Source organism: Aulonocara stuartgranti, assembly GCF_965226115.1.
Source record: "Aulonocara stuartgranti genome assembly, chromosome: 5".
Classification (NCBI taxonomy): domain Eukaryota; kingdom Metazoa; phylum Chordata; class Actinopteri; order Cichliformes; family Cichlidae; genus Aulonocara; species Aulonocara stuartgranti.
Window position 1 is genome coordinate 10,906,639 of NC_138943.1, and position 19,159 is coordinate 10,925,797.

At 38.7% G+C, this 19,159-nt stretch overlaps 1 protein-coding gene across 4 annotated transcripts in view; it reads right to left on the bottom strand.

Annotated features, from left to right (window-relative positions):
- LOC309707248 (plasma membrane calcium-transporting ATPase 1-like) overlaps positions 1-19,159 on the bottom strand; it is a 133,484-nt gene that overhangs the window by 62,694 nt on the left and 51,631 nt on the right. For all 4 annotated transcript variants that reach the window (XM_082534458.1, XM_082534456.1, XM_082534455.1 and 1 more), the window contains one exon: positions 9,543-9,956. In XM_082534458.1, the coding sequence (XP_082390584.1) occupies positions 9,543-9,738 (196 nt within the window). In that variant the 5' untranslated portion in view covers positions 9,739-9,956. The remainder of the gene's footprint in view (positions 1-9,542; positions 9,957-19,159) is intronic.

Here is a 19,159-nt window from a genome sequence, read left to right on the forward strand (position 1 = left end):
TCTGACTCTGGGAACTGATAAAAGACCGGATCCAGATGACCTGAGGGATCTGGATGGTTCATACTGGGTCAGGAGGTCATTGATGTATTTTGGTCCTAAACCATTCAGAGCTTTATAGGCCAGCATCAGAACTTTAAAGTCTATCCTCTGACGGACAGGCAGCCAGTGTAAGGACCTCAGAGCTGGACTGATGTGGTCCACTTTTTTGGTCTTACAAATAAAACTGACTGCACTAGTGTGGCATTCTCCTGGCATGGTTTGGATCCACTTGCCCTGCAAGAGGGTGGCTTCTGAATTTGTCGATGTTCATTTGTCAATTACGGCAAACAGGATATGGCTGAGGTGAACACAGGAAATACGCACCCACCAAACATTTTAGGTTTCCAACTTATCTTCTCAGGAGTTGGTGGTTTATTTTGATGAGTGCCAGTATTTTGATTATGATTAGAGAAACCCATGCAGCTCCAAAAGCCAAAGAAACGGACAAAAGTCAATAAATAGGACTAATACAAAAAATATTACTTTATTTATCATGATATAGTTTTATTTCATTTTGTTTCCATTTCTAGTTGCTCTCAGTCACTGTATGTGAGAGGGAGGGTGGAGGAACCAACTGATTACAGCTCATGAGCCCAAAATAAAATCTTTCCATTGAGTGATAAGTCATCTAAAACCACAGTTAGGTAAACTTCACAAGCTTCTGGAAATCAGATTATTTGGGAACCAGTCAAGGTCACACTATTGTCGCTCCTACTAAGTTATATCTGAAAAACCCAACAGTAAAGGTCACACGTTCATGAGTGCAGAATAACACACTGAAACTGAAAAATACATTAAAGACACTTTAAAAAATATATATATATTTGGCCAAAACACGGTGGGATTTGACCTAGAGGTGATTTTTTTTTCCCATCACCAGACTACATTTTTGACGAGTTTTTCTAAAAATGATTCAATGTTCTCAAACTTGAAGCACATTTTTGTTTATAAAATGGTCAAAAATAGGGCTGGGCCATATTATACCGTTCACGGTAATACCGGTATAATGTTAGGCAACGATAGGAAAATGAAATATCGCGATAGAATGGGAGTAAAACGCGCATGCGCAGTGCCTTTGTTTTCATACGCACATGGCCGATTGTTGAGTGAAACAGATGAACCAGAATTGGTTTGTAAAAATGGTGCAACTTCCGTGATGTGGAACTGGTTTGGTGTTTGTCCATCAGATACACAACAAAGCACATTTTTTTGCAGAACATGCAAGCGGCCGTTGTTATTGTCATATTTGTCGGACTAAGATGCTCTTAAATCTGGGAGTAATCTGGGTCCTAAACTCCGTATGCTTCAGGTCAAACAACACTGCAGCATCACTTAGAGTTAAAAACTTTCTAAATTTTTTCATCTTTAATAAAACGATCAGCATTGCTGCTTTACCAGGTGTAACTATAAAGTTTAACTTCCAGGCATCCATGAAAACAAAAGTTATTACATTTAACGGAGTTAGAAGTTAGCAGGAAGCTAGCGGAAGTTAGCTCGCTAGTTTCGCTAGTTACCTAAGCATGATATTGCATGTTCTGACTGAGAGATTTCTGAAAAAAATCAAACGTACAGCTCTGCTATCACTTCCAACATAAATGAAGACAGGAAACTAAACAGCAGTGACGTTTGTAGGGTTACTGAAGTTGGGCTAGCTGGTATATAATGATGTGCTACGTGATCGCTAGCGACACAGCTATGTTAGCATAACATAAACAGTGAAGCTGGAGGACGAACACTAACACTTTTCCACTTATAAAAGTTAACGTGAAGGTTCTTCATGGTTAGAGACAAATGCAATCGCATGGCAGGATGCTGTAAACGGACCAAACTTCAGTCAGGAGAACAACTGAGATAATCCATCCACAATACAAGGTTAGTCATTAATATACTGCAACAACATGGGAATAGAGCAGCTGCAGAGAATTCAACATTAATGAATCAAGGGTACAGAAGTGGAGGAAGCAAGAAGAATGAGTTTAATAAAGTTTGATTTATCTGACTGCTTTGTTTCGCTTAATGTGCCTTATAATCCCGTGCACCTTATGGTCCGAAAAATGCGTACTGCACACTGCAGTTTAATGTTGCAAAGCACCTCTTTTTAACCATATAACCATATTATACGTGGTTATGCTCAGGATATGCCAGCCCATTTCTACTGGAAATGCCTTTTGGTTAAACTTTCAGCAAGGAATTTGCATTTGCACTGTTACATTTTTATAAAGCTTTAATGTACATAAAAACCAGCTTCTTGTTTAAGTGAAAATAAATGGAAGGTTGTCTTTTTGCGCTAGTAATGTTGTGGAGTTGTATTTTGTCTCGCATCAATTATATCGTCGGTTATATCGTTATCGCAAATTTTCAAATATATATATCGTGATAAATATTTTTGGCCATATCACCCTGCTCTAGTCAAAAATATAAAAAAAAGCACCCACTAACATTTCTGCACTTGAACTACACCACAGGAACATCATAAAGACAAACCCTTTAAAAGCTTACTCTGCAAGAACTACTACTTACAACTGTTCAGTGCCATCATTCCCTGTACCATCATTAAATTCTGCATGAAAATCCAGCTACTTGTTCATCTGCTGCCTTTAATCTTTGTTAATAGGCTGGAAGTGAGAAACTACAACCCCAGCTAGTGTTTCGGCAGCAAATTGGAGGCACAACACGTACAATTGCAAATCCTGGCAATGGTGATTTGTGTAGGTTATCACATAAATAGACTTTCAGCTTCATTCACTGGTCAGATTTAGGCACTAAAAACTCTTGGTTAGCTTTGGGAAAATGGTGAGAGCAACAATGCATGTTTAAAAATGACTACCGGGTGTGACAGAACCATCTCCCTAGTATCATTACCTGGTTACCAAAGAGCAGAGTGTGCATAAATGAGCCGCCCTAGTGTGGTCTTTGACAAAATGGCATCAACTGACAAGCTGGGAATGGGTTGTTGTGCAAGAAAGATTAACACTAACAGCGGGAATAAAAGAACAATTTGTTTCATTCCAAAACCCCATCTCTGTTGTTATTGAATAGACTTCAAGTGACGTGACTGATTCACTGCAGCACAAATCGACCAATCGGAGCTTTTGACAAGCAGTTAACTAATCAGAAAGCCATTCTGATGTTAAGTTAATTGTTTAAGTCATTCATCAGTCATCAACGGCAGCTCTTCTCTGGCTCCACTTTCTCCAGCTGTCTCACATCACCATAAACTGCATTTCGCCTTTGCTGGCTCTCAAATGAGACCGATATTTGTACACAAGATAAACAGGAAGACATCTTTGTGACTTCCATGCCGCTTGCGCTTCAAAATTAGCATGAAACTGAACATTTGATCATTAGCTGATGCCACAGTAAGAAACTCTTTAAATCCATTTTTATCTGCCACTTTCAGCTCTAATTTCTTGAAGCTATTAAAAAGCGATGACACAAAATACAAAGGGAATTATCTCCTGTCTTCTTCTCACCTGAACAGTGACAGAAAACGCTGCTGCTCAGTGGCACTTTCCTAAAATAGAGGCTTATTTTAAGGCCCGCATGTGTATTTTTATAAAGTTTACATCTGGCTCCGTGTGTTATGTTCAAAAGCTGCATGTCATCGCAACATGAAACACACTCAGACTTTGATTAATCAATACACATTAACCAACAGGATGCACAGCTGCAGCTGAGCCTTCGGTTTTAGGATGTGTGTGTGTCTGTGTGTGTTAATGATCAGGTTCAACTCAGGATGACGAGGTCTGTGTCTGTGTCCATTCATGAGCTGGTTTTACAGACTGAAGCATCTAACTATCTATCATAGCCATCGAGAGAGAGCTGCTAAAGACGCGCCTCGCATGTGGTTAAATATAACTGTGTGAAATCTCTTAACTGCTAACATAACGACGAACTGAGCTGTTACAGAGCTAATCAGGTTAGTTAGCATGGCAGTGGGCTATCAGAGAGAAGGAACAGGTTTTCTATTGTGAGAAGCATGATTCATCTGAGGCTCATTCCAGATCTGTTTACATCAACACAAGAAATCATGCGATCAATGTGAGAAAATTAGCTTAAGGTGAGAAACAGACAACCCCTGTGTGTGACTCAGGTTTCATGCAGGTTTCCCTTCTGTCACAGAGACACAATAAATGAGATGTACATGCTTTGAGGGGCAAAAAACACACAATATTCACTATTTAACTCCTCACCTCTGACACTGCGCATCCACTGTATCATTGATATTACAACATCCTGACATGGAACAAAACCCATATTAACAAATAAAATGCTGTTTAACCTAAAAAGCTTGCAGTTTCCCTTTAGTTCTAACTTACTATGCGTGGTAAGTTATTAATTCTGTATATGTTTTTGGTGTATATCACAGTATTGCTTTTCATTTTTGGTTTAGAGTCACAGAAAACAGGCTTCCATCATCTACCACTTGGGTAGCTGAATGCTTCGATGTAAACTAACAAACTATGGTTATGGTATATAGTTCACATTTCTAGATGGAGAATAGGAGAGCGGTAAAAGAGGATTTATCAATACAGCGTACTCCCACAGCAAACTCTGTGCCTGCCATGCAGACTGTAAAATCAATTTGGAGTTTATTATTAGGATGGAAACTGTGATACGTTCAGCCAGTGTAGCAGTGCTGTCAAAATCCAGCACTAAACTTTAAATCCTGCACTGAAACAACCATAAACCGTGACACAAACCATAAACCACAGCCACCTTAATGATTAGGCTTGGGCTTTTCTGTTTCATAGCTTAAACATTTTCACTACTTAGGCTACATTTTATAGGTTTATTGAATTTTTAAAAAGTAGGGACGGGGTGATATATCAGCCACATAACAGCACCTCCCTGTATCAGCCTGGGTAAGAGAAAGAAACGTATCGACAAATGAGGTAGCCGATGTTTATCTGTTGTCAGCGCAGCTTCCCTGAATAAACGTTCAGGGACAGAGACTTTCAGAGATTTCTTTGTTTTCATGTTAAAAGTGAGCATCTGTATTGAACCACAATTTCAAATAACTGGTCCATCAGAATCAGCTTTTTTTTGACAAAGTAGGTGGACACATTCAAGGAAACGGGATCGTTTTTTTCTTTGCTCTCAATGTTCTTAACAGCATGGAAAACAGATAATACCAAAAACAGCAACATGACAGACAATAGCAGGACATATGTCATATTGATGTTTATGTGCAACAATGCAGCGGTGCGGAGTATATAAATAAATAAGGATTGGATAACTGGTTACTATATATAGAAGGGACTTGACAACATACATTTATATAATTAGAAATAACACCATATTTACTTTAAGGTATTTGTTTTGTCATAAATTGTTGATTTCATTGAGCTACATATTATATATATCATTGTACACCTTGCAGCTGTAGTAATCAGTCAAACTGCCGTTTAAACCATGCGTATACTGCCAAATAACACTTGTACTAAAGACTTGCAATCAGAGCTGTGAATCTGAGATAAACATATTAAGGCAGGTTTCAAATATCAGTTACGATGAATCTAAATGTATTTTAATTGGTATCAATGAACTTCCTGTGTCATTTTAGCCACTAACAAAAAAAAAAAAAACACAGAAACACACACACAAAGAGAAACTCATATGATGTACTGGAACAATCATACATAATTGATATAAATGAATCTAAATCTCATAAATGTTTTACCGGTTTATCAGTTTTATTGAATAACCAAAGGCTTTAAACCACTGAATTTAAAGCCTTATGATTTATGAAGTCATGTTACGTAAACATCCATCAACACTATAGATGCAACAGCCACTAATGCAAATACTGACTGTGTAACAGAAAAATAAATAAATAAATAAAAGTCATTTGTGGAATGCACTAAATGGATGGATTTGTCTTTCATTTTAGTCTCAGGACTCTTGAACCTGTGTAAAAGGACTCAACAGTAGCACGGTGACTCTGTGCTGTAGCTCACCTGTTTCAGGTTTAGTAGGCTGTGATTCAAGGTTAGGCCCTGACCTATATTCTCTGTGTGTCAGGAATAATTGAATAAATAACAGTCACTGCTGTAGTGCCATATGCGTAAATGTGTGCAGTGTCCTGTTAACGTTTTGTCAAACCAGGATTAGGCTGCGTTCACTGGCAAGTCTCTTTATTAACCAGGCTCGTGCACATTTGCAAATTAAGCACATGAACTTTATTCTGTGCTTCCTGATGTTTATGGACTACTGTTGGTGCAAAAGAAGCCTGATGTCAGAAAAAAAAAGAAAAGAAAAAACGCCACTTCAACTTATCACTGTTTTCACAAAGTACAGGCCTTGAGTGTTTTCCTGTATCTGGTGTGAGATTTTCTTGGACATCTTATGAGTGTGAGATAAAATCATGTGTCTAGGAAGCAGCGTCAAAAACAACTAGTCTGTGGGATCCACTTATCCACTTTTGTGCTAGTTTTGGTTTCCAGATAAAGAAATTCTCCATCTTGAAGTTAAACAGTCTTAAAAACAATGTAAACTGTCCACTGCTGCTGCTGCTGTTTGCGCTTCTCTTAATGCTTTTTTTATCCCTTGTTGTCTTTTTTGTGCTTTTTCCCCTTTTGACGAACTTTGTTGCCCCCTTTTGTCCAACAGGCATTCGACCTACCGGTATGCTTAGCAACTTCACCGTCAGGCTATGTGCTGTCAGTTTTTTTAACTCTAACTCCCTTATATGTGATTGTTTGATTAAGACAAACAAACTGACCAATAAATACACAAAAATGTTGTCTGACAATTGACCTTTTTTTTTCTTAAATTGTCATAAAGATCAGTTTTTGTTTTTGTTGTTTTTTTTTAAAAAAAAATGGAATTTACTGTCAATTATTTCATGATTTACATGGTTAAGTATATTTGCTCTCACTGTAGCAGTGAGTAGTAGGAGCAGGCTGAAGCCTGAGATTTAGGTTCAGGGGGATTATTTGCATTTATGAAGAAACTTTGACCATGTATGATATAACCCTGCCCCACAGGAAAAGCAGGAGCCCTTTAGATGGCAAAAAGATGCTCATGTAGGACATGATGTTACTAATAAACCTGGATTGATGTCTTTACAGTGTAACACACTAACAGTCTCATTTCATGCGTGTTTGCCCTAAATCTTACATCCAGATTTCCCCGTTGTTGTTTTTTACCCCCTCCCCCCTCTGCAGTGAAAATATAATTACACTTTCTTCATTAAAGTGAGTAATTTCTTGCGTGGAGGACTCGACTACAGCTGTCCTCTGATTACTAAATGGAACGGAGCAATGATCTATGGAGCCATTAGGGGAACGGGCTGGAACTAATTTCAATCCTGGAATGGACCAGTGGCTGCAAACACACTCACACACATACAAACAAACACACACACACACACACACACACACACACACACACACACACACACACACAGAGGGATCAAAGGATGAGAGTGGGAGAGAGACATAACAAACAGCCACATGTCGGCCATTTTCTGGTCTCACATAGAGCTCCAAAATGATCATCTTTTAGCACAAAATAACGAGGGTATCCATGTTTCACCAAACAAGCGTGGCTCACACACACTTATCTCCTGCTCTACTTGTGTTGTCAATGTAACTGTTGATGCACTTCCATCAATATGCCTGAGCAAGAATTTTGAGAAACAGTATTATTTATTGCCCTGCCAGCTACAGTCACTTTCAGAGTTGCTGAATAAGGCTGCAGTCTCATCATGTTTGATCTTATCAGACTAAATTCTCATTGGTCTGACAATCGCTAGCTTTACTTGCACGAGGGGAAAAGTGCTGCAATAATAGCCTTCAGTCCAATCCATTACTTTTGGCAGTGTGAACAGACCTCCCCTGAATTTCCACAACCATAACTCTGGCTATAAGAAAACTTGGACAACTAACATCTTTCTTAACCATAACCACAGATTATTGCCTAATCCTAACTAAGGATTATAAAAAAAGACTACGGATTCCAACCAGAATATCAATCAATGGATTAGGAATGGAAAGGTCATCGAATCAATCGTAAACCCAACAAATCCTAATCCTAATAGTACACAGCAAAAATGCCACGTCCCGTCACCGCTGTTAATTAGTGCACTACTGTTAAAGTTGGTTTCTTCTGTTGCAATAGCTTGCTTCTTTCTTTGTGTTTCTTAAATGCAGAGATTTATGAAGAAAAGCTTGAACTGAAGTACAATTTTTATGTTCACAATTAGAATCACTCTTTATAAATGTGTACTAATAAAAAATGTTTAGTGTGCATAATGTCATGAAAATAGTAGCTACAGATTAAGATTTTATTCCTCCTGTAAATTAATAAATAATTTCTTAAATGTATGTTTTTCCATCTATTTAATGCTACTAATTAAAGGTTTTATCGTCATTTTTGTACATGCATTACAAAATCAACATTTTTTCTTTTTCGGTTTATCTGATAGGAAGATGTGACCCATGTCTTTCAGTTGCTTAGCAGCAAAATATGGTGTATTAAGACAGCCACATACTGTGTATTTCCAGGATTTTTACTGTGAAAGGCAAGGACAAGAAGCCCTTTTTGAAGAACAAGCGTGTATGGTACAGATCTCCACTGCCACCTGCCCAGACTGAAACACAATCCCTGCGTTTTTTCAATTTAACAGAGTAAGCAGTTTCCAAGTCTTTGTTTTTAGGGCTCCTAAAATCCCAGAATTTGTGTTGTCTGACTTAAATGCTGTTAGGAATGTCAAAGATGGAGGTTGCCCCGTCCCCACCTTTAAAGGGCGATTCCACAACACTCCAACAAGGAACAAGTACATGAGCTGGTTGTGTTGGCTCATGTCCTCATGCTTACAGCAGGTTCAGCTGTGTGCTGCCAAATCTCAAGGTAAACATAAGAGCAGAAATGTACTGGGCCTGGGTGTGTCATTCATCAGACCACGTGAAGCGTAGTTGCGTAATACTCTGGGTGTGATTAATCTGGTGTAAGTGTAGTTATTGCTTCTTCTTTTTTTTTTTTTAGCATACTAAATAATCTCGTACAGTCAATTAAAATGGTACAACCTTCTGGCTTTAACTACCTGTTGTTCAGATCCAGAGCCAACCTTTCGAAACACTATCACCCATGATTGTTGACATTGTTTGAAATAAAAAAGTATCTTCATTAAAACTGTTTAGATCATTCTAAGGTACCAAAAGCAAACTTTCTTGACTGTACACAAGGCTCCAATAAACAAAAAACTTCCAGACTTTTTAGTACATAACACCATATATGGGGTCATGAAGAGGTGGGCTGGAGCCTATCCCAGCTAACACGTGTTGACAGAAGTTAAGCAGTTAAGCAGAATAAATGTGATTTCTGGAGGGAAAACTTTCCAAAAGTATTTATTGATGATATAACGGTGACCACTGCCAATCTAATTCACCTTGGATCATTTGTTTTTATTGTCACAGACTAATAAAAATTGTAGGTTGTGAACTGTTTCAGATCCACTGACTTAAATGGTTTGGTTGTGTGTATTGAACCGGTCTTACCTTCTATAGGGGATGTTTTCAGGCGGCGGCAGATGCCCTGCACATCTCCGTAAGTGTCCCGTATCTTGTTGACGGCCTCAGTGCTCCGCAGCTCCATCACGGTCCTCAAGTCCACCATGCTCACCCCAAAGTCCCCTTCATGGTTGCCCTCAGCAACCGAATTCCCCGGAGGGTGGTCTGCAGGGTTGTTTGCCATGGTGGTCCTCTTCACAGCAGTGTCGTTCTTCTGACTGTCTTTGTTTGTAGTGATCGAAACGTTGGCTATGTTATTAGTCACAGGAATTGTGGGTAGTGTAGTTCTTTTAGATGGCAGTCGGAGGAGACAAACTGTGACGTTAAAGCCTTCTCTGGACGTGCATGCTCCTCTCAGTAACTATGGAAACAGTGGAGTAAACATGTTCTGCTGGTTTTACTCTGCAGAGAAAATAGAAAACAGGAAAACAGTTGTTTAGAAACCAGAACCAGAGTGGAAACTGTCTAAAGACGTACCAGCCCAGCATCAGAAGCAGCACACATAAAAAATAAAGAAATAAATAAATTAAAGGGACTCCTGAAGTAATCTTTCTAATTAATAGCAGAGAGACTAATTTGCCCAATTAGAGAAGAGATTTTCTCATCTTAGATTATTAAAGGAGTCCCCTGAATCACCGAGGTCGTTATGATATAAACTTATTATCAGTTTGCGCAGCTCCTGTGAGACTTGTGGTTATTTGGTAAATATCTGCTCTCCATTAACCATATGCTGTGAGTTTATCACTCTGGTCAGAAAAAGCAGCATTTTGTCTTTTGTTGTATTTATGAGGGAGTCATAGTTTATTTCCTTGCAAACAGCTGTGGATTGAGTTCAAAATCAAGGGTGTCAAATGTAGTTTTACTAACAACCACACTGGGAAATGAGAACGAAATCAAGTGCTGGACAGATACGGTCTGTTGACAAGGTTTACCTTCATTGAAAATGTATGTCTTCTGCTAGTTCTTCACATTAAAGCCCTGAAGCAGGCCACACAAAAACATTTATTAGCCTTTATAACATTTAGTCAAGATCACGTAGTACACCTGTGCCATATAAAATAAATACCTCATTGTATGGTAGGGTTACTACTGCTTGCCAGTGGGTGTAGTACCATCATAGTAATTTCATAATTTACATAATTTCCTCTTGGATTCATGAAGTATTCTGAATCTGATGCTACAGAACTGCCACTGTGTCATTGAAAAAGGGTCCAAGGGCAAATCCTGAACCCCAAGTGGCAATTTTTCCACCTTAGTTAACATTTACTCATTACTATCAGAAAGAGCTTTCCATTTCCTCTGCCACACCAACTGGCCAATTCCTGCAGAAATAATTAAAAAAAGTGGAAGAAGACTCACCCCCCTCGGTTACACTGGTGTGTGTAGACCACAGCTACAACGGGGTGGATCAGATTTGGTCAACACTGAAATTATATGTGAGCCATATAAACATTTTGAAGGGTTTGAGTTGGCCCACAGGCCTTGATTTATTCACATATTCTCTTCTTCTCAGCCTTACTATGTGTGCAAAAGCACAGCTATACAGTGAAATAAAACACAGCAGTTGAAGACAGCAGTTGGCCTCTGAATTCATTAACTGAAGCATCTGTGAAAACAATATCAGGCAGCAAATTTAATTACAGACTACAAATCAGGAAAAGATTAGATGCCATAATCAAGAGTTTAGGAAAAACTAGATGAAGAGATGAAGAGCCAGAGGTCACTGTAAATGCAATGCAGCTCTGAGAGCCAATCAGCATCAAGCAGGAGACAATGAGATGGAGGATATCCACTGGGTCAGAGTGTGAAAATGTGTGTCTGGCCAAACTCTGACTCTCCAGCCCATCGCTACAGATTATGTAAGTGCACATCAAAGGCTGTCCTCCATTTTTCGCAGTTTAGCGCTCTTTGATGGACGAGCGCGTGCACACACACACACACACACACACACACACACACACACACACACACACACACACACACACACACAGACCCTGTTAGAGAAGTACTACCATTACTGCCGGGGTTAAGCATTTTCTGAGTGGTGGTTTTTGGTACAGGTGTTGCAGGATAATAATAATAATAATGGATTGGATTTATATAGCGCTTTTCAAGGCACCCAAAGCGCTTTACAATGCCACTATTCATTCACTCTCGCATTCATACACTGGTGGAGGCAAGCTACGGTTGTAGCCACAGCTGCCCTGGGGCAGACTGACAGAAGCGAGGCTGCCATTTCGCGCCATCGGCCCCTCTGGCCAGCACATGATGCTTGGGTCAGTGGTTCTCAGACTGAGGAGGACAGACAGAACAATTTCAAAGCTCTGGTGAATGCTTAATATAACAGTGGGAGCTTCAGCTGGCTCGCTGTGCAATAATTGGCACCTGGTTCACTTAGAGAAATTACCAACTGAACGTCTAATCAAAGTATAGACCTCATTTACATTCGATGGCATCTGGATTCCCAAGTCAGAGACAGTTAAATGTTTATTGTGTAAAAATGCTAAAAAAAATTCGTGATGCTTTCCTCTTCAGAAATTTGCTTTGAAGTCTTTATAATAATCCTAACATGGTTTGCTCGGTATCAAATGTAAGACAGAGATTGTTGTTCAAACAGGAATTGCTGATGGCCATCTCAGTATGACTTTACATAATGCAAATTTTCCCAACCTGAAACAAAATACACTGCACAGGGAGACTCACTCCACATCAGCGTGGCGGTACGAGCGAGAGCTCACAAGGATCAAAGACGTTTTTCTTTCTCGACATGTAAAGTAAAGTAAAGTGTGCGTGTTAGTCCCCATAGGGAAATAGTTCCTCTGCATTTAACCCATTCACCCAGTGAAGCAGTGGGCAGCCACCAGTGCAGCGCCCGGGGAGCAGTGTGTAGGGACGGTACCTTGCTCAGGGGTACCTCAGGGTAGCCGTTCAGTGGAGTCGAACCCCCGACCTTACGATCATGGGGCCACCACTCTACCTACTGAGCTATCCCTGCTCACGTTTGCAGTGCAATATCTGCAATGTGATACTTTAAAATCTACTACAATGGCATTACTTTTTACAGGCCACAATACAGGAAATAAGAAAAGTTTACTAGACATATTAATGATTGAAGAAGAAGAGGTGCAGTCTCAGTGTAAGCTGTTGTGCTATGACAACTGCACACGGTGCAGATTTCCAGTTGGGTCATTTAAATTGTAAAAGTCAAGTTTTTTGACTGACATTTTGCTGTTCTCATGCCAGATATCTGCTTCCACTCACGTATTCCCCTTTACAACCTAATCCTGTAACGCCAAATGTATCATATTTCATACATGAGTTCGGCAGCTATTTCATGGTTCAGCATTTACCAGGCTAATAATAGACTGCAGCTCATCTATATACTTAATTAAAAATTCATTTTTTTACCTAAATCTATTAGTTACTGCTCCTTACCCTTAATCCAGGGGTACTCTCTATTTCAATAAAAAATATCCAAAATAAATATTAAGAGTGGATGGATGGAATAAAACCAGATAATTCATATTAAATAAACATTTTCCCAGTCTGTGTGATGGTTTTCTTTGTGAGGGTTTTCACCACGTCCTGCGTAATGTTCAACTTTGGGTTGACTCCAAATTCTTCCCGTTTAGAGCAACGCCAGCGTTCACAGTGACAGCTTAGCCTGAGCGTGAACCCGTGTGCGCACAGTTTGATCGACATCCCCCTAAGGGGACGGGGCCTTCCCCGCTTTCGTCACAGCCACTGATCAGTGGCAGATTTGAGAAAACTTTCTGTTCTGCAGCGTTGAATATTACAGAGCTAATGAAAAAGAATAACGTGGCGCATAAAGATGCTGTGCAGTCCTTCACAAAGTAGAATATCGGGTCATTCTACACAAATAAACAAAATTACATTAACATGTTTGCAAAGTTGATTTGAATAAATTGTAAATAATTGCCGTAAAGAGTTTACAGATTTATCTGTGTCAACATCTGTGTCAACGTTTATTAATGATTGCTGCACTTTTACAAGTAAAAAAGAGGAGCTGGATGAGTTTGTTTTATGCCCCATCTCTCGTTTTTTTTTTTTTTTTTTTTTTTTGGTCTTTTTGTTAACTGGAAAATATTAATAAGAAAAAGCTCGTGTTTTTCTTTTTTTTGTATTTACACGCTTTATATTAATGTCCGCCACAGTTTCACACGGCACTGGCCTCTCCCAGATAATTTAACAATCCCGTAAGTCGGTTTCATGTTTTCAGTAACTATTTTTGAGTCATTAGTCGCAACATAAGAACGCGGTAATAAAATGAATGCTTGTTTGTTCTAAGTTATTAAAGAAATTGTTGATGATGTCACTGTGATGGAATGTGTTAATTATGGATAATGAGATTACTTAATTACAGAGGCAATAAGAGGATGAAATGTGCGACTATTTAATTAAAAAAGATCGAATATCTACGTTTACATTCATTATTCAGATGTGCATTAAAGAAACCAAATGAGTTACCATGTTGTGCTTTTAGTGTGTTTTGATGTACATGGGCAGAGCTTCAGTGTGCAATTCATAGCTCAGTTTCTTATCAATTTCCTATTAATAGCAGTATTTTTCAGAAGCTTTATGACCGTCTTATCAGCATGGATATAATCAGCAACATTAGTCAGAACATTAATGTTTGTTACTTAATAAAAGTCCCTCATTCATGAATGTGAAATGGAAATAAAACAAAACTGCACAACCCACATATTTTGGGTGGAGTTTCACAAACAACATACACCTTCTGTTTGTTGACTATACAACCACACCCAGCTCAGTTCGAAGGTAAGCATTTTGACCTTAAACCCTAATGACACACCTGCTCATTCAAACAAAACACACATTTTCTAGCCTGTCAGGTCACTGAGTGTTTGCAAGGTTGTCAGGCTTTAACAAGTTGTTTCCTTATCACAAACATAAGTGGGGGAACAAAGTGATGACACGAAGATACACCACCAGGTTGCATATACTGTCACAGTGCAGAAAAAAATAGGTTTGTTTCATCTGCTTTGCAAAGGCATTGAAACCCACAGAAGCTGTCATCTGATAACTGTCATACATAACAAGCTGCAGAGCCATTAAGCTCATGTGCAGGTCAGCTTGCTACTGAATATTAGTGTAGAACTTGGCCAGAAACCATGTTATTGTCACTGACGACTAAAACTGGGTGGGGAGACACATTTCAGTTAAAATACAAATAGAAATAGAAACTAGAATAGAAAAATGGAAAAAATAACTGAAACAATACTGGGCACTTACAAAAGACATGCAGTATGCAGAAGCACTGGTATATAAATTTACTGAGATGTGTATATGTCAATACACACATGTATAATTAATGCTGATTCTTAATTTATAGCATCTTGCATCTGACAAATTCATCTATCGCTAACAACAAAATCTCTCTCTGGAAACCAAATCTAAAGTAAAATCTAAGATTTCAAATGAAATCAAGAACATAATAACAACTGAAAGTTTTTAAAACAACAAGAAAAAAATCCTCCTGAATCCTCATGCCAGTCAGGAGAGAAATGGGATTTTCACCTCTTGTGTTTGAGAGCAAGACAGGAAAAATGACTTGCACATACACAAATCAATACAGAGATGAGAGCCAGTGAAACGCTGCATCCTCTTCTGGTGGTTCATTTTTGATCATTTTCAGTTTTGATTAGATCTGCTCTCTGCTGCTGCACAAACAAACAAACTAATCAAGCATTTGTGGTTGGGGCTAATTCAGGGTTAGTAAATTATGTAATGCCCGGCTCAAACTACATGATTTTCTGTTTGTTGCGTTAGTGTTTGTGTAAGATTAGGCGATTATGGAGTCATAAAATCCTGCTTTTTTCTTACTGTAATCTGTAATGAGAAGTGTTACAGATTACCGAGTTGCTCCTGCTGAGTTGCTAGTTGGTGTAAACATCTTCTTTTCCTGGAAATCACTAAGTGTATTAAATTTAACTAAACTAAACATAAAGGCGGGCAGCAGGAGTGTGGAAACTTTTAAGTGAACTGACAGAAATGTGGAGTAAAAAACTTCACATTTCTGTCCTGAAAAACAAACTAAAATAAAAAAGGCAATTTATTTAGTATTGTATTTATTTTTATTTTTTAGCTCATTTGTGTTTTTTTTTCCTTCAAACTAGTGTATTATTCTATTAGACTAGTATGTCTACATGACAGTAAGTCCTCCACTACAATGCCTGACAAATACCCAATCTCTGTTTTTAGAATTATAAAAATGTAAACGATCACTAAAACTTACAAAAACCTTACCAGCTGGTTAGAGAAACACGTGGACGACCAAAAAGTCTTCGAGCAGCTGCAGCATTAGCTTCCATCCATTATGATGTGAGAGTCACTGCATGAAACCCATTTTCATTTCCCTACATCGATATCGTGTAGCCTAAACAATAGATTACAAAAGCAAAGTAGCCCGCCCCTAACATGTTACAACCACTTGCCGAATGGGAATGGAATATATTTGTAAAATCTAAATCACAAAACCACAAGGTTGTAACACAGGTCCAACTAGCTAACGCTGGAAAATTCTCCAATGTGTAATCACAACTACAAACAAGCTGCACAGAATAATGTACATGTGAAAACCGACAGGTCCGATCAGGTCAACATACACAAGCTAATCCTCCTGCACACTTACATATCACTCGCACAAACCAGTTCTTTCTCAGATTACTGGTGATGAAATATTTCCACTAGCCAAGTGCCAGCTGGAATGAGAAGTAGCTTTCTAATACACTTGTGTGCCGGTTTATTATTAGCTAAAACTAATGCAACAATCCTCTTAAATGCCCTTTCATGAAGGTTATAATGAGTAACAGTTTTAAAGAGGTGTTAATTCTACTGCGAGATCATTTTGGAGGCTGCAGCACATCTACAATATAGAAGTATAAATACACACAGACAGAAAACGCACACTTAATTTAGACTACTGAGTATAGTGTACATTTTTAAATCTTTTTAGGTGGAAGCTAGTTATTAAAAACTGTAAGCAAGAGTTAGTGATCTAATGACACTCACATCAACACTAAAGGAAAAGCAGGTTATTTAGGCGGAAATTTACCCACTGGGCAAGAACTAGTTGAAAGATGACTTTCCTAGACATCCAAACTACGTCATGGATTTGATTAAAAACGGAAAAGTGTTAAGTCGTCTTTCCAAGTTTTCAAGTTATAATTGTTATGATTTTTGCCTTAAATGCAGAACTGCAGGTGTTAACAAGTTAAGTTTTGACTGAGCACAAAGGCCAAAGAATTACTTTCATTATGCAAGTACTATTCAGATTTTAGTCTTAACGTGAGGCCAAGAACACCCGGCAGCACTGTTAAAAGAAACAATGATGTTAATGCGTTATTTTTACGTTCTAAAAATGTTACTTTTGATGACTCGATATAGCATTACCCAGACTTAGATATGATGTCACAGATATGTTAGTTTTTATGTTGTTCTGCAACACTGCAGAAGGCCTGGTGATCTTGAAACCACAGAGCAAAGTTTCCAAGACGTCACCTGTTGGTAGTAACCAAATTATGACCAAATGCTACACTGGAAACAGGTGATGTGTTCGTGAGAGTATTGCTAAAACTGCACATGCCCTTGCAAGTTGTTCATCTACACAGAGATCATTCATAGAAAGATAGTATCTGAGAGACTGGGCAACAAACATTGTTCATATATGCATGACAGCGGCATGCCTATAGTATGTCTGTCTGCATACTGAACGCAGCCGCAGGATATCTCTGAAACCTGTTCTGTATGTTTGTGAGCCCTGATTCACTGCAAGACAAAAAAAAAAGAGAGAGAACATGCATTCATTTCCAGGCAGCTTTCCTTGCCACAGTAATGGGCCGATTCCCATTGAAAGTTAAAGGTTTAAAGGTGTTAACATCCAGTGTTTGGTGGAGAACCTTTACTAAACATTTCCTCTGGAAATGCAGTGGGAATGCTGTCAGCTGAAATAATCCAACATTTTCGTGTTTCAATATTTGACAAAGAGAAGATAAGAAAGTCCCAAGAGGTTTTGAGCAGACATCTAAATATAGATGGAGCATCAACGTGGCATTAAGACAACCAGTTTCCGTGCATGAGAGGCAGTGTGTCTGTTCTTTGTCTGTCTTATCTATTTCTTACTGCAGATTAAATTATGCTGTAGTTGCCATGTTGCCAGCCACTCAACTTATATGCATGTGCGATAGCATAAGCTTGTGTGTGTGGAAAGCGAAAAAAAAAAGACTATTTTGGATTATATGTGTGGTTTGAAGAAGCCTTAAAACACTTTATAGTACAAGAACCCAATTGTTACAGAAGCGAGGCATCCCACTTTCACATCATGTGGAGATGGAGAAAGCGCCGTGTTTATAACTTGGTAAGTATTATTTAAAAACTTAGGGCAGTTGAAAGACTGCAGAGCTGGTTATGAATAAATATTCTCATAAACGAGTCTCGCTTTGGAGCCCATTTCTGAGAACGTTTTGGAAAACACCTGAAAACATAAACATGTAGGCACGTCTTTTCACATGTAAACAGTTTGCAGACACACTCTGCCTCAGAGAGGATTGGATTCATGTTTTGGCAGTTCTAACTGCATTTGGTTAAACTAAACAAAACCAAGGTGCACAATGACTCACGCACTGACATCACATTGTTATTATAAAGAAACCTGCGGGACATTAACACAACAGAGTTGTGTTAAAATGTTCAAAAAGGCACCTAAAACGTCAGAAACACCGTCAAGATGACACAATTATCTAGACAGCGCGACTCCTGAATAAATTATTGGCGGGACTGCAGACTTCTGCAGTGCAGATGCTGAACTGTGTTTGTTGGACGCGTGGAAGACATTTGCTCAATCTGAGCTCCACCAAGTATCACCATTTTCTGAAACGTACTTAATTAACTGATACAAATAAAACAAGTCACCTCAAATTCAGAAAACTGACCCCTAGCATTAATGAGGCGTTTGGGGTCACTCTGAAATGCCGCCATTAATCAAAGTCAGGTAAAGGATAAACTGACAGACATCGTCACGTTTGCATCTCTTTTACCTGGTTAATTATCAAAGCAGCTGATGCTCATTATAACCTGATCTGAAGCCAGTTATGTTCAGAGTTTTGTTTTTCCCACATTTTCACTGATGGTTTTTTTTTCGTTTTCTGTACGTTCCGTGAGCGAAACGGATTCTCTGCAGAAGAAAAATGTTGGGTTTTTTTTTTATATTCTTAGCCCATTGAGCCGTATAACACTAGAGAAGGAAGTTGCGCAATAAAGTTACAGTACAAGTTACAAAATCACATGAAGTGACATTCAGCTGGTGATGCAGAAAATACACAAATGTTTTATGCTTGATTCGATCTGCTGCCAGGTCCCATTCAGGCTGCTGGGGATGAAATAGCTAGAACACAGATTAGAAAATGTATCATTATAGGTTGTTTATTACCAAGAATATTATAATATATAAGGTCAAAGATCAAGCAGGTAACTAGAAAAAGGACATATCACATGTCAGAGAATGATAGAGGATATGGCTAAAGGCTGTGACAAAGGCTGATAAGCATATCCATTCAGAAGCAGGG